Source organism: Manacus candei, unplaced genomic scaffold (assembly GCF_025592945.1).
Source record: "Manacus candei isolate 608988 ecotype Guabito, Panama unplaced genomic scaffold, ASM2559294v1 h1tg000074l, whole genome shotgun sequence".
Lineage (NCBI taxonomy): Eukaryota > Metazoa > Chordata > Aves > Passeriformes > Pipridae > Manacus > Manacus candei.
The window spans coordinates 3,909,421-3,933,067 of record NW_026138122.1 but is presented as its reverse complement, the minus strand read 5'-3'; the positions used below and the strand labels follow the sequence as shown (position 1 = coordinate 3,933,067).

General features: G+C 43.3%; 1 protein-coding gene across 1 annotated transcript; it reads right to left on the bottom strand.

Moving 5' to 3' along the window:
- Nucleotides 1–5,487: 5,487 nt before the first annotated feature.
- On the bottom strand, nt 5,488–8,591 carry TMEM215 (transmembrane protein 215). The gene has a single exon (XM_051809077.1). It carries the CDS (start codon nt 8,589–8,591, stop codon nt 7,872–7,874), a length of 720 nt encoding a protein of 239 aa, XP_051665037.1. The 3' UTR covers nt 5,488–7,871.
- Nucleotides 8,592–23,647: the final 15,056 nt, after the last annotated feature.

The following is a 23,647-nucleotide window of genomic DNA, read 5'->3' as shown; positions in this document are numbered from 1 at the left end:
GTGGATGTGAAAGCATATGTTTTGCTATATTTGTCTGTAGCAATACTTCATTTTTAACTCTTTTGCTTTATCTTAATGTTGTTTATAGAATTAAAAGCTCTAAAATGTGTGTCTTATGAGTTTAACTTCTTCTAGAAAGAAATGAGTGGTGAGTGACCATTAGCAAGCTTGTTGGATTGACAGCTTTCAGCTCTGACAAGTCTTCAGGTAGTAATTCAAAGTCTGCTGAAGATAATACAGACTCTTGCAGACTTAGGAGGCTTAGAGTCTGGTGTTTATCTACAAAAAAGATACAGCTTGAATGATACCTGTGTCAGCCTACTTCAGTTTTGTTGTTGTTTATTGATCAAACAGAGCATATCCAGCATGAGAACTGGATTATTTTCTAAGGACCATAGAATCTATGATAACTCTTCTGCAACTTCAAGCAGAAGTCCTTATGAATGTCAGTTTGCCTGATGACTGTAACAATATGATGCTCTTCCTCCAGAAGACAGAAGTACAGGGTAACGAACGTCACAGATGCAAACACAAGTGTCCTCAGTCAATTGACAAGTATTTTAAGATTTATCTTGGATTTTGACAGGTGTAGTCAATGGCTACTGAAACATTTCAGATGCAGGAAAGCATTTACCAGCTGGTAACATGATAACAGCACAGTGTTCATCTGTGAGATGCTTTAAATCCACAGAAGTTCACATCTCAGATGTGGAGTCAGTTAGCTAATCTGGCAGGAATTCTTTTCTAAAATGGCACTCTATGCAGATAAGTATGTGATATGTTCCCCCTTTCCTTGAACATTGTATTCTATGAGAAAAATGGAAAAAACTACAATAATAGAGCTGAAGAAGTGAAAGCAATATGTACCTTATAGATTACTTAATTTCTTCACTCAGCAGCCATTCACTGTCCACAGTCACGTAAAATAATTCAGAGGATACTAATACTGTATTCCTGATGTGGTGATTTTATGGAAGGATTATGCATTTTGATTATTGCTTATTGCAGTTCCATCTACATAGCATTGGGAACATAGATAGGAATATTAAAAAATCACACAACACAAAAACTGACTTATGAAAGTCTTTAATTAGATTGACGAACTTTCACTATCTTGTTTCAACTTCAATATTGAGGAACAGACTGAATAATCACAACATTTAAAAAATCACAACAAGTAAAAAGAAAACATCATTAACATATTTCCAAGTGTAAAACTTCCTAGATTTCATTCAAACCATTGGCACTGGAAAGAGACTGTGTTTTGCCACCAAGAAGTTATTCTTTATCCCCTAGATTAGGTAGCAAACATCTTATATTTAGCTTGTTACTGGTATGTGCAGCGGGTCTTCAGTTTCAAGGTTATTTTTTTCTAAACAGTTATCTGCTTCTTCATACAGCTGATTAGTCAAACCAAATTTATTCAAATAAAAGTGAAATAAAATCAGATGTTCTTTGCAAACAGTGCACGGGCATAGTATGATTGTTGAGCCTGACTGTGCAGTCAAAGGATTCAGAGCCTCTCCAAGATCTATGTCTGATTAATATGAGATTCCCCAGTATGTAGAACATCTCTGCCATCCCACTTAAAAACTTACTAATAGCCCTTCCATCTGAATTGACCTCAATAGTAAGAATCTTTGGTTTTTTTAAGAGTGTCTTTCTGGGGCTGTCCTTTCAGACTAGTAAAAAGACAAGGCTATGCAACATTATTCTGATTATTCTCCAGCTGACTACCATCTGCTTTTCAGTTAATGAGTTCTCTATCCTAATTCCTCTCTGAATTTTTCCCTACTTCATGCCAGTATGTATAAAACATTGGATTATACATTTTTTACATTCTAAATTGGAATTCAGAAATGAAATTATTTGCAAAAAAATGTCCTCTCCAAAGAAAATACAGGAAAATTCTCTTTCTAATTTTAAATTTGCTTAAATGAACTTTCTAATACAGAGACATGAAACAACCAGTTTGAAATGTGAGAGAGTGGGTTTTGTAGATTTTGTGAGGAAACCTTCCAAAGAGCATTCATACATCTACTGATGTTATTTGATGCCCCACAGGATACTAACCACAGTCCTCTGGTTCAGACAGCAAACAAGCTACCCCATCTTCTGTAGTTGTACCTCACTCTTCCACTGCACTAGGTTTAAAGTGCATATGCACCCTTTTTGGATCTAAATTCAAAAAACTGGATTCAACAGTTTCCATATAACACTAAGTTTGACCCTGAAGATTCACACCAAATTTTTACTGTTACACCTTTGTGAATTTTGCCTTGGATTTCAACAGCAATAAAATAGTTACTTCCTGCAAGTGAGTGCTAAATATGAAGTTAATGTAGTAGCATCCTTATGTACATGACTGTGTATAACTGCTGATTATTAGTGCGTTTCATAGTAAAATACAGTGATTTGCAAATAAGTGTTTTGATGAGATCTGAAAATGAATCAGCTTTCCTGGCATCAGATCCCTACTACATCTAATTTTTTTCTGTTGCTCTTGTATCCTGCCTTCAGGCAGAAAAACACTCTCTGTCCCCACCTAAGGAGCCTGTTCAGGGAAAGCTACCGAAGAGAAGATACACATATGGCAGAATGCACTAAACATATTGCCTCTGTGACCAGAATTTAACACAGTTAATCTGACAAATTTGGTTACTTTTGCTATCATGAAGGACACTTCTTTTTCTGTTCTACTCTCACTAGAACAAATTACAGACCCAGATTTCCAAAGTGTTTAACCCTTTTTCACTCCCTAAGTAATGACACTTGAAGTTGAAACACTAAAACTGAATCTTTCAGAATTGACCAAAGGTTCAAGGCTTTTACCAGTGGTTTGGGGAAATACTGAATGCAAAGCACTGGAAAATTTCAATTTTCAATTGCCAGGATTTCACAGGGGCTGTATTGAAGCACAGACCTGGGATACTTTAACTCTGTTGAAAGAACTGTGTGTTCTTAAACAGCCACAACAGAGTTGTTCTTAAAAAAACTTTCTTCTTCTAAAGGATGGAAGGAATTATAAATTGCAACAATAGGCTTGAAGCAGGAAAGTTAGAAAGACACCTTTGAGGAGATCTCAAATTAATATGTGGCTACATTGTGCATTCTGTGACCTGCTCTTGCAAACGAATGTATAATGTATATGCACCCATCCATGGTGCAGTACGAAAAAACATTAAGCATAAACACTTGTGTGTATCTGACACAAGGCTAATTCATGCAACTGTTCTGAACGGAGAAGAAGCCATGATTTAAACACTAATGAAAGCTGAATCTCCTTGTCTGATAAAGACACAGAGGGTCTGGAATTCTAACACTGACAGGACCGATAAATTAACAGTAATGCTTATAGATGAAAGTTTGCCAGAGAGCAGTAAAAGTCGCTTCTAGATCCATTCTCTGTGTTGTTTCCAGACATAAAAGGGCAGATACCACCAGAGAAATAACAAACTCTCCAAGAGCAGTCCCAGTAGGGATTGTGTGTTCAGGTTGGTTGCAGAGTAGAAATGAGTTGAGCATGAGCTGCATTGCAGCTGACGCCCCACTCCATGTGTTAAGAATCTGTCAAGAAAACACTTCTAGTCTACATGTTAGGAAACTCCTCTACATGTTTTAATAGAATTCATTTTGGAAACAGACAGAAACCTTTCAGGACTCAAAAATCTTCATGTCAGAACTGCATTGTCTAGCAATATGGCTTTACTGGCAACATGTTGAGACTCAAGATTCTGTGTGCTGATTGTGCTCTGCAAATAAATAGATCAGTTCCTACATGCAAATGAAAATCAAGTTGCCTTGGTGGCCTGACAGTCACCCATCTCTAATCCACCACAAAATTCCAAGCCTGTGCTGCAAGAACTGACAAGTTAGTTGGATCATCAAATGGATGATGTAGTGTCCAATTCTACCACTCTGGCCAAAAGCAGGAGTTCATTCTGTGAACTGTCTGGTATGTAGCAGTAGAAATGCTGAGAGGGGGTCATAGTAGCTGTTACTCTGCTAATTACAACACAATAAATAGTTACTAAAGTCAGGACTGCAGAGAGGTTGGATCAGGAACTGCCTGCGGAAGAGCAGGATATTTCTGCAGAATGAAGATCAAGAACACAATACCAGTCCTGAAAGACAAGACAGAGTCTCCTGAGAGAGACTCTGAGCACACTCTCCTCCCGCTTGTTCCATTCCTGGCAGAAAGGACCAGCCACTGTTTAGTGCTCGGGAGGACAAACTGCACACTGACTAAAACTTCTAACTGTCTGTTAAAGACTTTGCAATGATCAGCTTGCATGACTGTAAAAAATTCTATTTGTGACAACAGAAATTTAAAAAAAGTATCACAAAATTTCCCTGTGTACCATTGATCTATGTATCACATTTCTTCTTAAAAGAAGATAAACTCTACTACAACACTATGACAAATGCTATTCCAAAAATAATTTTTATATATCTTAGGAACCTTCTCTGAATTTACAAAACACTGTTTTACTTCAAACACTATATACAACCTGCCACCCATGTTTTAGGACCAAGCAGTATGTGGCAATAGACATTTATCCCACAAGCAGAGCTCCCCTACAGCTGCATGCATTATTTGGAAGATAACACTGAGAAGTGGGATTTTGATCCAGAGGTTTTTTAGACTAGTAAGAACAGAAAGAAGCTCTCACCTCTAGTTGTGGCTCAGAGTCACACCCCAAGCTGTGGTATCCTGAAGCCAAATTCAGACTAGAAGCTGCCTCTGAAAAGCAACATGATTATTCCTTCTTGTTCTAAGGTCAGCACTGGTAGTGCAAATTCTAGTGGCCGTCAAAAAAGACCACATGAGCTGAACAAAAATAAAGTCCTAGTACCTCTCTGGCCTGGGCATGTTATCTACATAAAAACCTTGAAGCTTCTGTCATGCTATCTTCGATCAAATAAGCAGTAGATTTCTACTGCAAAACCATGGTGTTTGAAAAAGGTTACTTTATTAAAAAAAAACCACAAACAATTAACAAATGCTTATTTTTAAAATGGCCAAATTAATCCATTTGCATTTCATTCTCTAACTAGCAGAAAAGAAAGGACAAAAATATAAAGAAAGAGATTTCAGAGGCCATACTAATATATTTCTTTAACATCAAATTCTCACACGTTCAATAAAAAACTTTAGTGGATCATGGTGGATTAGCCTAGAAATATTGCCTAAAGGTGTAGTTTGTTAAGAAATCTTACCTCAGCAAAGTGAATTAGAGGGATGAAATTGCTTGTAAATATCACATTTTAACCATATTTTTTTTAATATGTCTTTATATATTGTGGGAAGTTTTCACTCCCGTTAAACTTTGCTTTAATACAAACGTTCTCGAGTTTTTACACTAAGAATGGAATAACGCATGTGACTCAGATCTGCATGTCTGTGTCTCAAGTTAGATATTTACCATTCCATTTATCACTAGAGTTTGCTGTCTTGTCTTGAAAAACTCCGTATAACTTTTGAAAGAGAATATGTAATCCTAGAAAAAATGGAAAAACTTGACCTCTTCCCATATACATAGATATATATTTGCAGAACTGTACAAATCTAGGTTCCCAGCAGGCTGATGCTTTGCTCTCTTATGCAAGTGATTGCTCACAACCCTGTTAAAGGCAGCACACAGCTACCCAGTAGCCTGTTTTCTCATGGTGGGTCGGATCTTCAGGGATGCTGAGTACACATGGGCACACACTAAGACCCTCACCTGCTTTCCTTGGAGACAGAAAGCAAAAGATTCTATTCCTCATCATGTTCATCAGCAGTATTTTAGCTGTCGGCTTCAGAGGTTGTGAAGTAAGATTTCCCAGTGCCATCAAAGACCTGCTCTGTGCACTGCAGAATAAGGTCTCGCAGTGACTAAGCTTGCAGGAGGCAAGCTGCTGACAACAGAGTGCTTTTATGTGGAAGTGGGAGCTGAATATGTCAGAGAGAGGGTCTGTCTTGTGGAATTCCTTTGCTCAGCGAATAAAACTTGGGCTGGACAGAGTGCAAGGGTTTATTTATTACCACAGTACTCTTCCTGCATGCCTGAGCAGCAAAGCTGCTAGTAACCAACTATTGGGAGGCTTTACCTGACTCAAACTAGCTAGTGTTTTTTGAATGTGTCCTAATAGCATCCTGATGCTAAAGTGTGGCCAAAGCTTTAACATCTTGTTTGGTCTGAAAGAAATCAAATTATCCAATGTAAAAAAATTTTGTTTCCTCCTTCTGGAAAGCTTTTCAGAGACTGGCTGACTGTTACTACTTGAAGTAAGTTTCTAAACAAACAAACAAGCACACAAGTGTATGCATAATATTTACATTCAGTATCCAGACAATTCTGTAGACAGAGAAAGTTCATTTCAGTGCAAAATTCTTTTCCACTTTCCTACACAACATCTGAGGTTGCTACAAAAGAAGGCCTGTTTTTCTTGTTTCCTATTCTGGTAATTCAAAACATTTATCCGGTGCAATTTATGGTTGACAAAAACGAGCTAAGTAGAGACAGTTAGTAAGACTTGCATCACACAGGAACTTTTTGGAGTTGTGAGAGTTTAGTTATAGGAACTGGGGCTTTGTGAGATGCTAACTCTGTACTTTAGCAGCCTAAGACCTTAACCCTTGGAGCAGCTGCTTAGCATGTACATTGTGTTACACCATGTCTCTGATACCTAGTTAGTAGAGGCCAGTTAAGATTTTTATACACAGCATGGAAAATGCAATTTACTGTTGGACAGAATAGCTGGGATTTGTGTTTCTGCATGTTAACTGCAGGCTCAGATTTTGAATGAGCCAGGTTAATCCTCATTACTTGCTTCATATTTTCTTGCTACGTACCCACAAGCTGTGAGTAAAAATGTGTCAGTCAGGTCCTCTGTTCCCTCCCCACAGCAAAGCATGGCTTTGAGACCTCTGACTGGACTTGTAACCACGCATCACCCCTACAGAAACATCTGGCATTTTAGAAAAGGCACAAGAAAATGGCATTTTCAGAAGGGTAAGATCCTGCTCTGCACATAACCCATAGAAGTCTATTCCCTAAGCAACTTTTGAGGCACTGAAATACATTTTAAAGGCCTAAGTCCACTGACATCTGCTTCTAGTCTGTGCAAGAACTGTGTCATGATCATGTTGTAATCTCCTTGTCAAGTATGCCTATAAAATCCCAAAGTGTTAGAAACATTTCAGTAAGTCAAGACCAGTGGAGAATTAAGCTAACACATCTGTGTTGCATGCTATTGATGATGGATTAGCCTTTGAAAAGTCCTCTGAGCCTATCTGGTTCCTAGGAGACTTTCAGGAGAGCCCACAGGGTCAGCACATTGATTTCTTGATGCAGAGGAAAATAAAATCCTGTCAGGAAGAAGAAGGGGGGTAAATAACTTCTACGCTCCCTGACATCAGCCATCTACTGAAGTGCATGTTGACATCTCTCAATCCCTCCCAAAACGAAGTGACAGTATTTCAAAGATTCATTCAGCTATAGAGTACCACATTCTTTCCCACAGACAGCTTGAGTCTGATTCAATTCTTGATCCCAGCTGACAGCCACTACCCTCCTGCCAGGCTGCCTACAGGCTTCGTACAATAGGCAGCAGGAAAACAGAAGGGAGAAAAAGGGAGAAAATAAAATTAAAATGTAATTTTTTTTTCCCCCAAAACGAAGAATGGAATTCTTTAACCTCTAAACATGCTTGTTTACTTACAGAAAGAGTATTTCAGGCACAAAAGGTTTAAGTCAGTCACATACCAGGTTAAATTGAAATAGTATCAGGATTGTCCCATGCAGTGTAGTCAGCTATATTATCCCCTATCAAGAAGTTGAAGTTGCAGTTTTTGTATACACACATATATGTAAAGTATATGTCTTTCACACTATGCTCTCCTGGTCTGAGTTGATTCCAGTAGGGTTTATGTAACAACAGTATTTGTCATAAGGGCTGTTATCCTTGTAAGAACAGACAATGATACTGTCTTTAGGTGCCACAAAAATGTTGTCTTCAATTTCAGGGCAAGCAGTGCTGTCCCTGCTGGGAGAAGAGCTCTTCTTCTCCAAGGCACTGTATGTGGAGCCATCTCCCACACACAGAGTCAGCGGCATCTGTGGGTAAGGGGTCTCCAGGTATTTCAGCATGTCTTCCTGTTCCACTTTCTCGATGAGGCTGTTGCATTCTCCCATGGTGGCAGCGACGGTGGTGCAGACGAAAATGGAATTCTCCTCACCCCGCAGCACTCTCCTGTCCCTCTGGTATGCTTTCTTGACCAGTTCGTCACAACTCCCCTTGCCAGACTCCAGGTCTGAGGGGGTCCTTAGCAGCTCCATGACATCTCTGTCCTTCACTCGCTTACAACACGGACGCATGTCCTCGGGCCACTTGGTGCAGCCGTCGGTCTTTCTGGTGAGGGCAATAGCGGCGATGCCCGGCAGACAGATGGCCGGCCCTATGGCCAGCAGTGGGATGTCTCCCAGGGTCTCTCCCTTCATGCCAGACACGGTGAACATGAAGCCGAACACTAGGAAGACGCTGACCAGAGCCACCACCAGCCCCGTTCGGGGGTTGATGTCGTCGGGTCTCAGGGTCCGCGCCATCCTGCCGCTGGGCGCGGGGACACTTCACTCCACCGGAGCGCCCCTCGGGACAGGGGACAGATGTGCCTCGGCAAGCGACTCAAGTTTCCCAGACAGTGAAGCGTGGAGAACTCCCGACAGCCGGCACCACTCGCCTTCCCGTCGGTGGAGCCGCAGACGGAGGGCGGGCCGGAGCCGGGAGCCGTCCTGCCTCCTCCCTCTCTCCCTCCCTCAATCCTCGGAGCCGCTTTGAGCTGCGCTAAGGCGGGAGCGGCCCTCCCTCCTCCGGCAGCCCCGCCGCGCCCTCCCACGAGTGGGCTCGGGGGGTTCAAACCCCGGCAAAGGGCGGGAGAAGAGACACCGGGGCGGTTTTAAGCAGTCGGCGGGCGGGGAGCAAGCAGCCGCGAAAGAATACCTGCCCTGCCGCCTCCTCCTCGTCCTCCTCCTCCCCCTCCCTGTCCTCCTCCTCCGGCCCCGCCGGAGCCCCGCAGCAGCCGTGAGTACGCGCACGGCCCCCGAGTGCCGCGGCGAGGGTGCTGCGGGGTCGGTACCGGGGGGTCGGCGGAGTTCCCCCACCCGATGGCCACGGCTGCTTGGCCGGCCCTGCTGCCACTCCGGGCAGTCTTTCCCTCACGAGTGGACCCCCGACTGGCGTCCTTCCCCGGGGGAGTCGGCCTGCGCATCCTGCGTACGGACCTCCGCCCCGAAAGCCCCTGTCTCCGTGGGGACAGGGCTTGCGGACTAAATACTCCCCCGGACAGACAGCAGTCTTGCCCCGAGTCCTTTCCTGAGTTAGGCACGAGTGGAGAGCAAGGCTTCAGGAGATGCTGTGCTGCAGCTGGATTTCAGCCCGGAGGAGGCCCTTAAGGAAAAAGCCTCTCCCGGTGTTATTCCCTCCCCAAGATCCCAGAGTGAACTTAGATGCCGGGATGCATCTCGCAGGGGTTTCCTTGGTTTCAAAGGCTGTGATGGTGATGTTCCATCCCTGTGTTTTGATGCACTTGGGTGATGGCAAAGTAAGCACCTCGAGGTGAATGAGTATAGGAAAGAATCTGAAATGTGTGGGAATATGGAAATGCAGCAGCATGATCAGGAAGGTTGCCAGTGAAATAAAGGAGTAAATGCTTCCACCTGGGGAGAGATACTGGGAGATGAAAAGGAGTGATACCAAAGAGCTTTCAAGAAAATTAAGATAATAGAAAAGGACACACTGAACTAAATTGTGAAACCATGGTTTCTCTAAGTTTTCCCACTAACATAATTCCTTTTCCTCATACTACAGATTTGGAAAGCTCAGAAAAGCCAATTTAGGAAATGCACAAATGCTCCTCAACTTTAAGTCTTATTTACCCTCTTATTTACCCTCCCTACAGTACAACATGAACAGAGCACATCTGGGTTGTAGGTTTCTAAACTACCCGAGAATATCCTTTCATTAATGGGAACAGCTGCTGCCTTTCAGGACACTTTCTTCATAAATGGGATGTCAAGTTATAGCCTTTGCTGTTTAATTTGAAGGATGAGTAAGTGGATGGGAAGGATGAGAAGTATACTTCTTCTGTTATTAAGGGAGAGTTATTAAGTCAGTGGCAGTAAGCTGGGTTTGAGATTAAAAGTTTGTAATGGACCATGATCATTGTTTCAATTTGTACTCCAGAAGGTTGTCCAGTAAAATCCACACTGAACCTACCTGCTGTTGCTGCATGGTCTGAAATAGGAATAATTTGGACTTTGTTAGAAATACTCTTCTTGACTGAAAGACTTAAAAATCAAAACCTTTCAGTTAGATTTCAGCACAAGTCAACTTCTACTTTTGCCACTGTGCAGGATTTAGCCATACAAGTAGTGTCTTGGCTCCTGTTTTCCAGAGTGAGAATTTTCTTCTTGTTTCCATCTGCTGTTATTCAGATGCACAGCTTTTATGTCTTCACACTGTAATTAATAATGCCTTTTTTTACCCGTCTGCTGAATTCTGTAGGAAAGGAAGTGATTAGCCTTCAGCCTGTCTGTCCCACATAAATAAAATATTGTAAAGTGTAAGTTATGAGCACTGTTGTGTTGATAACTAATGCCATGAAAGTCACAATTCCTGCTCCCTGACCTTCCTTCACCTCCCTTACTGCATATGAATAGTCTTTCAAAAAATTGGAGATTGGTTTTTAGTTGAAAAAAAAACTCTGATGCTTGGAAGTAACAATTACCTGAAATTGTATTCATCAACAGTCCTTCAGAAAAAGTGCATCACTATATGACACAGAAATGTAAATATTAGTGGCATCAGTGGAGAGGAAAAATACCTTAAGAGCTGCAGTACATGTCAGAATATCTAAGAGGAATAAAAATGGCCCTTCAAATTTAAGCGACAGGCTTACTGAGATGGAAAAAAGAACATCTACTTTGAAACAGAAAGCTATTAGTGGACAGAAGAATACAGAAAATGTCAGGATAAAGGTGGAACTAAATGCCTTCAATTTGTCCCTTTGTGAGTGTTTTCAAAACAAGATGTTTTCTTCCTGGGAGAGAGGGTAGGAGAGGGAAAACAAACACCCTGTTCCAGGAAAGCATGCTACAATTGTTAAAATGGTCTTGCAAATCTAGAAATCAAGAGATCAGCAAGTATCTCTTAACATAACTGAGTAACAATGCAAATAGTTGAATTTTCTATCCTGTTAATAACACAACCTCTTTTGAGGTGAAGCATGTTTCTGTTCTGGTGCTGTACAGAAAAATGAGGTACTCAACAACTTTTTTGCCTCAGTCTACCATGGCAACCTCTCTTCCCACACTTCTCAAGTGGATTTACTGTAAGATGGGGACTGGGGCACAAAAATGGTTCCCAGTGTAATAGGTCAGGTTTGTGATCACCTGAGGAACCTGAACACACCAGTTTATGGGATCCAGTGAGATGCTGTGCTGGTTTTGACTGGGATAGAGTTAATTTTCTTCACAGTGTCTAGTATGGGCCCGTGTTTTGTATCTATGCTGAACACAGGGGTGACAACATAAAGTAGTTTCTGTTATTGCTGGGCAGGGGTTACACAGACCCAAGGCCTTTTCTGCTTTTCCTTCTGCCACACTGGTAAGGAAATTAGGGATGTGTGGGAGACTGGGAGCAGACACAGCCAGGACAGGTGACCCAAATTGATCAAAGGGATATTCCAGACCCCACAACATTATGCTGAGTATATAAAGTGAGGGAAAGAAGGAGGGTGGAAGGGACATTTGGAATGATAATGTTTGTCTTCCCAAGTCACCCCTTGTGCATGATGGGGTCCTGCTCTGCTGAAGGTGGCTGAACACCCGCCTGCCCATATGAAGCAGTGAATGAATTCCTCATTTTGTTTTGCTTGTGTGCCTGGGTTTTGCTTTCCCCTTTATCTCAATCCAAAAGTTTTCTGAGTTTTACCCTTCTGATTCTCTGCCCATTACCAATGGTGAGAGAGTGAGTGAGCAGCTACATGGGGCTTGGCTACTTGCCGGCATTAAACCACAACAGATGCATCCCAGACTCCCAAGGGAATTGGCTGATGTAGTTGCCAAGCCACTCTCTATGGTATTTGAAAAGCCCTGGTAATCAGATGAATTCCCAGGTAACTGGAAAAGGGGAAATATTTGGCCCATCTTTTAAAAAGGTAGGAAAGAGGACACTGGAAACTACTGAACTTTCAGCCTTCCTAGGTTGACATTTCCCATTAAAAGCTACACAATGCTGCAAAAAGAAATAAACCAAACTCACCCCTGTGCCTGGAAGATTATGGAACAGGTCCTCTTAAAAGCTCTGCTAAGGCACATGGAGGACAGGGAGGTGATTTGTGACATAAAGTCAGCATGGCTTCACCAAGGACAAGTCCTGCCTGACCAACCAGGTGGACTTCTATGATGGAGTGACTACATCAGTGGACAAAGGAAGGACTAGGGATGTCATCTATCTAGATTTCTGTAAGGTGTTTGATATGGTCTCTAACAACATCCTTCTCTCTAAATTGAAGAGAGAAGGATTTGACTGGGGAGCTGTTCAGTGAATAAGGAATTTTTTTGACAATCAGATCCAGAGGGTGGTGATCAACAGCTCAGTGTTCATATGGAGATTGGCAATAGGTAGTGTTCCTCAGGGATCTGCAGTGGGACAAGTGCTGTGTAACTCACCCTCACTGCTGGAGAACCATCAGCAGTTTTGCAGTCAACCTGTTTTGAGTGGTTTGAGTGGTGCAATTGATGTGTCTGAGGGATGGGATGCCATCCAGAGGGACCTGGACAAGCTCAAGAAGTTGGCCCACAGGGATCTCCTGTGGTTTAAAAAGACCAAGTGCAAGATGTTGCACCTGGGTCAGAGCAACCCCCAGTATCAATACAGACTGGGGGATGAACAGAACAAGAGCAGCCCTAACGAGAAGGAGTTGGGGGTGCTGGTGGATGAGAGGCTGGACAGGAGCCAGCAATGTGAGCTTGCAGAAAGCCAATTCTATCCTGGGCTGCATCAAAAGCAGTATGGCCAGCAGGGCAAGGGAGGGGATTCTGCCCCTCTACTCTACTCTGGTGAGACCACACCTGCAGTGCTACATCCAGCTCTGGGGTCCCCAGTACAGGAAGGACATGGGCATGTTGGAGTGCATCTAGAGTAGGGCACCAAGGTGATTAGTGGAATGGAGTGCCTCTCTTAGGAAAGGCTGAGAGAATTGTTGAACCTCATGAGATTGCCATGGGCCCACTTCTCCATCTTGTGAAGGTCCCTCTGGGTGGCATCCTGTCCTTCATGTGTGTCAGCCACTCCACTCAGCTTGGTGTCATCTGCAAATTTGCTGAGGGTGCACTCAATCCCTTTATCTATGTCATTAGACATATGTCATCTGGTCCAAAGTACAGGCCCCTGAGGGACAGCACTTGTCACTGATGTCCATCAAGACTCTGAGCCCTTGACCACTACCCTCTGAATGTGACCATCCAAGCAATTTCTTATCAATCTAAAAGTCCACTTATTAAATCCATCTATCTCCTATTTAGATAGCAGGATATTGTGGGGGACCACATTGAAGGCTTTACAGAAGTCCAGATAAATGGCATCCATAGCCCTTCCCTTGTCCACTGATGTAGTCAATCAATCCATTCCTTTTTCCAGTCACTGGGAATTTTTTCTGATTGCCATGGCTTTGCAAATATGATGGAAAGTGACTTACCAACTACACTAGCTAATTTCCTGAGGACTCTGGGAGGTATCTCGTTGGATCCCACAGACAGGTATGTTCAGGTTCCTCAGGTGATCATGAAAGTGATCTCATACTGTAGGAAGCCCTTTTCTTCCCAGGCCTCCATCTTGCAGTCCATCGACTCACGAGGTGAGGGAATAGAGATTGGCAATGAAGACTGAAGCAAAACAGTTGAGTACCTCAGCCTTCTCTCATCCATCATTACCAGTTTTCCTGTCACGTTAATCAGAGGCACATTTTCTTTGATCTTTCTTTATTACTATGGAACAATCAAAACAGCTATCCAGATCAACAACTTTAGATGTGCTACATTCTTTCTGGTTTTTATGTAGGCTTGATGGTAGAGATAGAAAAGAATGGATCAAGATGGATGTGCTGGAAAGGGTACTGGTTGAGTAACAGGTAATTTTTCTTAAACCCTTCTCTCAACCTGTTGCCTTGCAGATATGATTGTGTGCTTCTGTCAATGGCTTTTTGCAAAAGCAAAGCCTTTCTCTGACCAGGTAGTACTGCAAAATCCATGGAAAAGTGTGTGTGGCATATTCTTTAATATCCTACAGTTAAAAGATCTGGCAGATGGAGTTTCAAATTAATGCACTACAACTGACAGCTGGCTTTTTGATAAGATCTCAGCCACACTATATGAGGACTCTAGAAGTTCTTAATAACAGGTAAAATTAGACTCCTATTTCCACCTTCCAAGCTCTGTGGCAATGTTAAAACTTGATACTGCTTCTGAATGTGGGATCATGTAAATCCTACCTATAATCTGGATATGGAACACAGGACTAGTTTTGCTGACAAGGATTGGGATGCTCAAGTTTCAAGCTTTTACAGTTAGGCACTTGTGAACACATTTGAGCCAGCCCATTACCCTGGGCAGACAATCATACTGCTGAGGTCACTGGCAGGCACTTCAAACCCGCTCAAGAGCTGCTTCACTAAGTCCTAGCAAGTACTGCTTGCTAAAGTGGATGCTGAATGCACCACATCCATCTCCAGGCCTTCTTGAACATTGTGTTTTCTTGGCAACATCCACAAGAAGAAATACTTGAGAATTTCTTTGTGTTGTGCAACTGTGTGCTGTGATCCTCATGCACCTCAATTAATAGATTTTTTTTCCCACTTAACAATGCTTGTTGTTCAACTAGCTCCACATACCAAATTACCTTATTTATATTTCTTAGGGGATCTGTCTAGCTACACCCTATGCCTCTTCCATGTTTCTGAACTGTGCTCAAAGCCCCATGCAGTTCTTTGTGTTTTCATGTCCTCAAGCACAAAAAGTTCACTTGAGGGAGGCTTTTTGGACTCTGGCTGTTCACTGATGCCCCTGAGCCTTGATCTTTGTTGACAATCATATGTGCTTGACTGCTGATTGCTGGCTGATTGGCTGGATGTGGGAGGATTCTCCTGATAAGAGCATTCGATCAATAAACAAGGGGGCAAAAGGGAAACAACAGATGTCTGAAGGGCTTGTGCTTTGTCACTGAGCCTTCACAGAAGGAGTGGGATTCAAAAACCCTGGCAGTGAGTCAAGCATCCATCTTGAGGTGGGGACTTAGCAGGATTGCTGTGGAAGTAGTACAGGCTGCCGTATGAGCCACATCAACAGCTAATAAATTAGCCTGTATCATTCAATGGGAACTTTGTCCATCTGCATCATATTTCCTGGTATGCTCTTTCCCTTTGGGAAACTTCTTATTAAATACACTTTATTGCTTCTATTGAAGATTACTCAAAAGATGCAATAAACTCAGGGAAGTCACAAGTACGGTGAGCTATGCACAGTGGTAGATAATGCTTTGTCCCAAAAAACTTAGCAAACACTTCTGAAAAGGTGTCTCTACTCAAGTTGCTTGTCTGTGGAGAAAGAGAAAGGGAAAATAACCAATGTCAGGTTGTCTCGACCTAACTCTACAGAAGAAGCTAATAATTTTGGGTGTGGTGAAACACCTTTAAAGCAGTTTTAAGCATAATCATGTAGAAATGTATGACCAAGTATTAGGGCCCTTGCAATGACTAATTCTTTCTATGAAGCTTGCTGACACCCTTCCTGTCTGTTTAAGAAAATTAAGTAAATAAGGGAACTCATCAAAAGACTGATGAAATTCAGCAAGGGGAAATTCCAAGTCCTGCACATGGAGAGAAAAAAAAATTAAAAACCCCCTCACATATATACATACGTATATATACATACACACCTATATCTATACACACACATATGTGTGTGTGTGTGTATATATATATATATATACATACACATATATATATATCTATATAGATATATGCATGCTATGTGCTGCACAGCTGAAAAGTAGAATAGGACGTGGGGGTCCTGGTGGATACTAAGTTGAACCAGCAGTGTGCCTTTGTGGCAAAGAAGGCGAATTGTGGTCTGGGCTGCATTGTAGTAGGAGGAGTATTGTCAGCCAGCTGGCAGGTGATCCTGCCCCTCCACACTGGTAAGGTTACACCTAGAGTACTTTGTCCAGTTCTGGGCTCCTCAGTACAGTAGATCCATGAACATACTGGAGAGAATCATTTCCTCAATGGACTTTCCAGTGGAAAGGTCATTAAGATGACTCAGGGACTGGAGCACCTCTGCTATAAGGAAAGTGTGAGGGAGCTGAGACTCTTCAGCCTGAAGAAGAGAAGGCTCAGAGGGATCTTGTCAATGCATATAAATACCTGCAAGAAGGTTGCAAAGAGGATGGAGCAAGGCTCCAAGTGGTGCCCAGGGACAAGACCGGAGGTGGTAGGCACAAATTAAAACACAGAAGATTCCCTCTGAACCTCAGGATACAGTTTTTCATTTTGAGGGTGACCAAGCACTAGCACAGATCGCCCAAAGAGGTGGTGGAGTCTCCACCTTGGAATTACTCAAAAGCCATCAGGACATGGTCCTGGCAAACTGCTGTGGATGACCCTGCTTGATCAGAGGTGTTGGATCAGATGAACCTCAGGAGTTTCTTCCAATGTGCACCAGTCTGTGATTCTTTAATGGCAGAGAAAATGATGGATGAATGTGTGTATGTGGGTGTGCACAGCCTGAGCAGTCTCTCATCACTGTGTGCAGGGGCACTGGAGGCAGAAGAAAGGCAAAAGGCATTTTTTACTGGAGAGGGGGATGCAAGTAGCTCCCTTTGAAGGAGGTGAAATCTGCATGGTGCACCAGGTGTTCTCTGGGGGAAAGAATGCAATGTGACATAAGGCATGGAGCAGCTGTGTTCTTGAATAACATGAAATCTGCTTTTTTTCAGGAGGCAGTCTGTCTGATCCCTGTCAAATGGTGATGGCTTCCCTCCACCATCTGGTCCACCAGACCATCAGCCATCACCTGGCTGGAGGCACCAGAGCAGTTTGCTGCAGTCCCATGGTAGCTCCTCAGCTCTCAGGCACTTCCCTAGCAGCCCCCCTTCTTGCTGCCTTTGGAAATACCTATTGCTTTACCTGCCACCACCCCACAAGCTGTGTATCTCAGAGCAGCTTCCTCAACCAATGCCCTCCAGCAGCTGCAGGGCCACAGAGGCTCCTCGACAGACACACCTCACCTCAGCCCAGCTAGTTGCTGGTGGTGAAGATCTTTCAGGCCCTCTCTGAAGTCCCAGGGGTGAGTGATTAGCCACCAGATAGGTATCTGTCAGCTCTGCTGTCCCGGTGATCGATGCCCAAAGCCAGCAATCAGAGCAGCTGGGGATCAAACCATCAGCACGTACATGCTGCGCAATTCTCCTTTTTGAATTCGGCCGTCAGGTCCATCAGACCAAGGTCAGGGAGCGAAAGAAGTCTGTCCAGGCTTTCTTCCAATGTGTGTGAGCTGCTGGAGATTGACTTCAGAGGAAACACGGTTTGAATTTTAGCCACAGGTACCAACCCTGAGGATTTTGGGAGGAAGGATGTGAAGAAATAGTTGTTAGGAAGATATTGCTGTTTTCCTCCATGCATAGGGCATGGATTCAACCACTTTTCCTGAAGCTGCACCTGTAGTATCCGTTATCTAACTAAACCATTGCAGATGGTGAGATGACGACAACCATGAGTCAGTCACGGTTCTGCACTGTGTCAGGGAGCAGGATTTAAAGGTAGGGTTATATGTTCATTGTGCTGAGGGCACAGCACTGTGAATGTATAAATCAGATTCTGGTGTTTACTACATGAGGAGGTGTGTAACCACAAAGGTTGAAGGACAGTGATGGGGGAGGACTCTGCCAGTGTTACACGCCTTCCAACGTAATAGGGTGTTCTTGTGTTTCAAAGGCATTTGGTGCAGGGAGGGTATTAAAGTTTTTATAGCTGTACACTTGGAGTGCTTGCAATACTTAGAGCTGGTAAAAACCTGGCATGCTGATATCAGGGCATATCAAAAGCCTTTTGATTGCAAGCGTGGGTGTAAATACACAGCTAATTCACTCCCTTTCTGTAGAACAGACCTGTATCTCTGAAGATGCAGGGAAGAATGCCGTAAAAAACAGCTACATATGTTGCAGAGGAGGAGCAGAGTACATGAAGGTCTCCAGCCATCCTACAGGAGTAAGGGGTGGTGCAAACCAAACTTTGAGCACAGGTTCAGAATGGCCAAACCTGTTCCTCTGCCCACCCTCATCTACCCTGCACTCTATATGGAGCAGAGGCATCCTAGGCCACTCAGGGCAGCTCCATTTGAATATTGATGTGTCTTACCATCCCCCACAGATGGGCTTTAACCTTGCTGCTGGGTTTAGAGGGCCCCAGTGAACACTTACCCAATGCTGGCCCTTCACAGCCCATCACAACCCATTCTCTAGTGAGGCTCCATCTCTACATTCAGTATCAGGCATCACGTAACCTATGTCCTCTGTCAAGGAATTTCCAGCCTACAAATAAGGCAATGTGGCAAATTCGTTTCTTGCTCTGCTGTGGAATACTGTCCAATGCATATGTGCAAAATTGTTTAATTCACTTCCACCAAAGAACATATCTTTCACTGCATGGTGGTAGGGAAGACATGGTAACAGAAATTTTATAATAGGCTTTTTTCTCCTTCCTGCAAAGTACAGGTGGTTCCTTAGGCTCTGATGGCATTTTGGGTCATCAATGTACCACAAGTGTGGGCACTGCCTCTCACTGACCTGCTCCCAAAAGCCCTGGAACAGCATGACAGCTATCAGAGGTCTGGTCCCAAGACCTGCAGGGGACGACACTCCTAAAGGAGGAGCCAGTGTGCTTCCTGCTTTCCTGACTGCCAAGCAGACAGGCACAGCTTGTGCAGTGCCATCCTGACACAGGATAAAGACCCTTGGGTAAGCATGTCCTTGAGGCTTTCAGTAGACCCCAAACGCCCACTTCCCAAGTCTTGTTTTCATTTTCTGTTCAGGAAGCCACATTCAGCTGAAGCCATGGAATATGGGCATCAGACTCCTTGTCTAGACAGACAGCTCATCTGAGGTGCAGCCACTTGGCTTGAACACCTCCTCAACCCACCCACCTATGGAGAGTGAGCACAGGCCAGTTTGGGACCCTCATCTACTGCTGTCATGGTCTCTGAAAAGGAGCAACCAGCCATTGGGGTATTTTGACAAGTACCTTGTGCTTTGACAGGAAGCTGCAATGTGGCAGGATGAGTAATTAATTAGCCTTGTGCTGCCACAAGTGTTTCCAGTCCCAGCTGACAACAGACTAATTAAGAAAGTCCCTGTGGAATCTATTTTAGATAACCATTTACTTTGATACAAATTAACAAGGGCTTTTCTAACGGTTTATTTCACAGGCTACTCATTAGATTAATTTATGGGGTAAACAGCCAGAACTTGAATAGACACTTTTGCTGAAGAGTGTACTATCTTATCAAGGCAAAACACTTGCTTCCTTCTGATTTTTTGTGTCATGTTGTTTGTTCTCAGATGTTACCTTAACCCAAGTCCAATGGCTTTGAAAACTGAAGTAAGTGCTGGTTCTTAAGAACCGAATAATGTCCCTTGTATGTGATTTGCCCATCGGAGTCATTTGACTGAGCACCATGAGTGCTAAGTGCACTCCATTTTGAGTGTTGTCTCTTTCAGCATCTTGGTGAAGATTGAGGAACCAAACTTCCTGCCACCACAATGATCCCTGCATCTGTGACTGAGGCAAACACTGATACTCATGTACCAGTGCATGAAGTGTGACTTCATGTGCAACCTCAAGGGTTTCACAGGATCTCCCACAAAGCCTAAGAGAACCAGAAAAGGGCCCTACATCTCCCAGATGGCAGGAAAGAGTGTCCTCCCTTCCTACATTAGCTTTCAAAAGCTTGACCCTACCTAACAACTGCACAGTTTGTCTTTAGGATCCTGCAGGAGTCTCAGATGTAGTCTGGAACAGAGTAGGGATGTGGGTTGATAGTGAACCTACAAGCAAACTGGTTATCTCCACTTGAGGATCTGTCCAAATGGGAAAACATGTAGGAGGATTTTACCTTCCCTTACTGTCTGCACTGCTTCTTGTTTACAAAGTATAGCAGTGATGGTGAAGTATTTGACTCCAAATCACGGGTGAGTGGATGACAGCAAAGATGGCAGGTTGGACCTTATGTAGCATGTGATTGCATAGCTTGGGAAGAGAAGTGCGGCTCTGGACAGAGAAAAAGAGTGAAGAACCTGAGCTGGAAGGTCTCACCTGGGGAATAAGGTGGTACCACAGCAGGAACTAAAAGCTCTTTGTCATTTTCAGCAGGGTACAGTTCTCCACATGACTGAGATCAGGTATTTCCATCATCACTAGAATTAATTGGGAAAGTCTCTTTGAAATGCATATTTGAATATCTAATATATTTTCTTTTTTCTTTGGAAGGATAGTACCCAATTCCCCATTTTCAGAGACCAATAGAAACTTAGGTGAAATCCACAGAGATAAATTTTTCTTTCACATTTGGTTGAAATTGGATTGTGGATATGTATACATAACAACTCTGTTGGGGAAATTGCTTAAGCTGGGGGTTACTCTCTAGAAATCATCTGCTCAGAGACACACAGATCAAGAAAATCTTCCATGCTTTTCTTTCTAAAATGCTGATCCAAACTAGAACCCCTAGATTCTTGTTTAAGCTTGTTTAAGGAAGTGAAAACTAAAAGTTTAAGTGGGATTATCAGCTTGCATTTCTTAGCACCTAATTATGTTTAATTTTTGCCTCACTCTCTCCCACTCCCAGAAATTCTACATGGGCAGAATTTGGAGCATTTCCCCTGTGTCATGGCAACAGAGCTGTGCTGTAGAGGCTCCACAAAGTCACACACATTACGATTTTTATCCCTTGTTGCAGGCTGGTGATGCATAAACTCTTCCTTCCCAGTCCTGTCTGACCATTTTGGAGGCAAGCAGCTACAGTGAACATCAAGTGCGACTTCATTTGCTATAGCTATCTGCTTTCCACCTCCTAATCCTTAAGGCTGTTGACGATTTCCCCCATGGCTGGATGATGGGATGCTGGTGACCCACTTCCCAAGTCTGAAGGGACCACAGAGCATAGGGTAGCTGCAGTGCCCAGCCACTCTGTTGAAGCTGAGTGCTGACAGCCAGGAGGTAGCAAGGATGGAACACAATTGCTTCTAAAATGCACACAGTGTGCTTCCCATAGCAGATGCTTCTGCCTTATCTGTGTGACAGAATGTGCTGTTGACTCAAAAGGCCAGACTCCTCACAGGTGAACACTGGCTTAGTGCTATCAGCTTCGATTTCTTTCTGCCAAAAGCCTCCAAGGACCCTATTAAGAAGGGGCCTTGGCTTTTTTTTAGGAGGAGTAGCTTTATATAAGCAGCCTATGCCACATTGATGCAGTTTTTACTCCTATCCTTTTCTGACCAGTCCTCTGGGCATTTCATGGTGGCTTCCTGAGGTCACTGGCACTGCTATGCTGACTCCTACCTGGTGTGTTACTCCCTTGCCAGAGCTCAGCCTGCCAGAACAATAACTTTATCTACCAGGAGCACTCATGTCAACTGCTGGGTGCAGCTAGGTGAGCTGCAGTTGTCACTCCTTTTGAAACCATCTGCTGGTTGTTTTTTGGTTCTTTTTTAATCACCTTTAAATATCTGCTCTCAAGAACATTGTGTGGTTTCTAAGGATGCTGTATGCATAAGAGCCCCCAGGTTGTAAACTTGTGTGTCCTTTGTGCTTTGGTGTGTTAACAGATGGGGTACTTGGCTGTGTTGCACTGCCTGAGAGTCTGTCTGGCCTCTAAAGCTGACTTGATATCTGCTGCTGATTTTCCAGAGAAGAAAATCTTCATAGGACCATGAGGCTAGGGGTAAGGTCTTATGGATGTTTTAACACCAAGTGACTACATATGGTACATATTTCTTTGCAGAGGCATGCTCAGCCCCAGTAGTAACATTGAACAGTGCATTTTACCTGATTATGCTGCTTTTTGATTTTCAGACCTCACTAAATATGTGGGTGTGATTGCTAGGTACTACCTTGCCTCTGGGTCCCAGATCAAGCATTCGGTTTCTTCTATACTCCTACCCCACTTCAGGGCAAAGCTGTCTCACGGATGATGTGGTCTGCTGCTAACACTGAAAACAGCCATGAAGCAGGTAGTCCTTGAGCTTAAACTGTAGAGCGTTATCCTATATTTCTAGTAAGGTTATTGGTTCCTATCGTGAATTCCTGCCCTAAATACCACCCTATTTTGCCCAAGGGGAGCCAGCAGTAGCTGTGTTATCCCATGGCTTGTTGCAGGATCCCTGACTTCAGCAAGGCAAGTTTCTAGTGATATTTTAGCATTCATTCAGACCCTGTGTCCCTGTCAGGATCTTTTCCATAGTTCCTACTCAGGTGCTAGATGCACAGCATGTAATCAGGCAGAGGGACAAAGACTGGATGAAAAATTTCTCAGCAACATTTATCTGACAGATTCATCCTCTGTGATCAAAGACCCTGTCTTGATCCTGTTAAATTTAATGGACATTTTACTAAAAACCTCAAAAGACTAGGATATGACTCTCTCTTATTTGTGAACAAGACCATTATATCATTATAGCTTTGGAAGAAATTAAATCCCTTCCCCTACTCTTTGGGTGGGAGGAAAAGGCATTTATTATGCTTCCTTCTTGGATAATGCCTGTTCTCAGAACTGGTAATCACCTGAGACAGGAGCTGGTGTAGCCTGTGTCAGAGGAGTGTGCTGTAGTAATTTCTCTCAGCATCATATAATTAGCCCTGAGTTTGGGAGATGGTTTCTACTAGATAGAACTAAGTTTACCTCCATGATTGCAGCTGTGCATTTTTAGTCCCTGCAACCACTGGTGCTGCAGAGCCTGGCTTTGAACTTCCACTACTTTTTATTCTTTCCTGGGAGATTTGGTACAGAGAGGGGTGTTGAAATGATTTCTCTGTCTTCCCCCAAAATTTATATTTCTGGAGTGTGTCTCAAATGTACTTAGGAAAAGGAATGAATTCAGCAGTATGACTGTGCTAGCAGAGCAGATGTTTTGCTGATGGTAGCTATTTTCCCTTTCATGTTAGCACTGAATTTGTTTTGGTATTCTTGAAATGCCTTTAAACTCTTCATTTCTTCTTTAGAGTGAGCTGAAATGGTCCCTTGTGTGAAAGTTAGCTTTGGGAAGACAGCACTAAGCCTCTTACGAGTGCAAAGCTGTGCCTGTGTTTAGACTCATTCCATCACCCTCTATGGCATTTGAGCTGATTCTTCTTTTTATGCCTATCACTTTCTCATTTCCTTTGGCTAGGATCCCTCTTTCTTTCTGCTGAAATGTTTGGAGGGCAGACAATTCCATGGCTGCCTGCAGATGAAACCAGATCAGTCTTCGGCATTGAGTTGTGTAACAGCTGCCCACTGTCACTACAGAGACAATTTTGGGACAGTGTCATCAGCTTTGTCAATCCATATGTGCC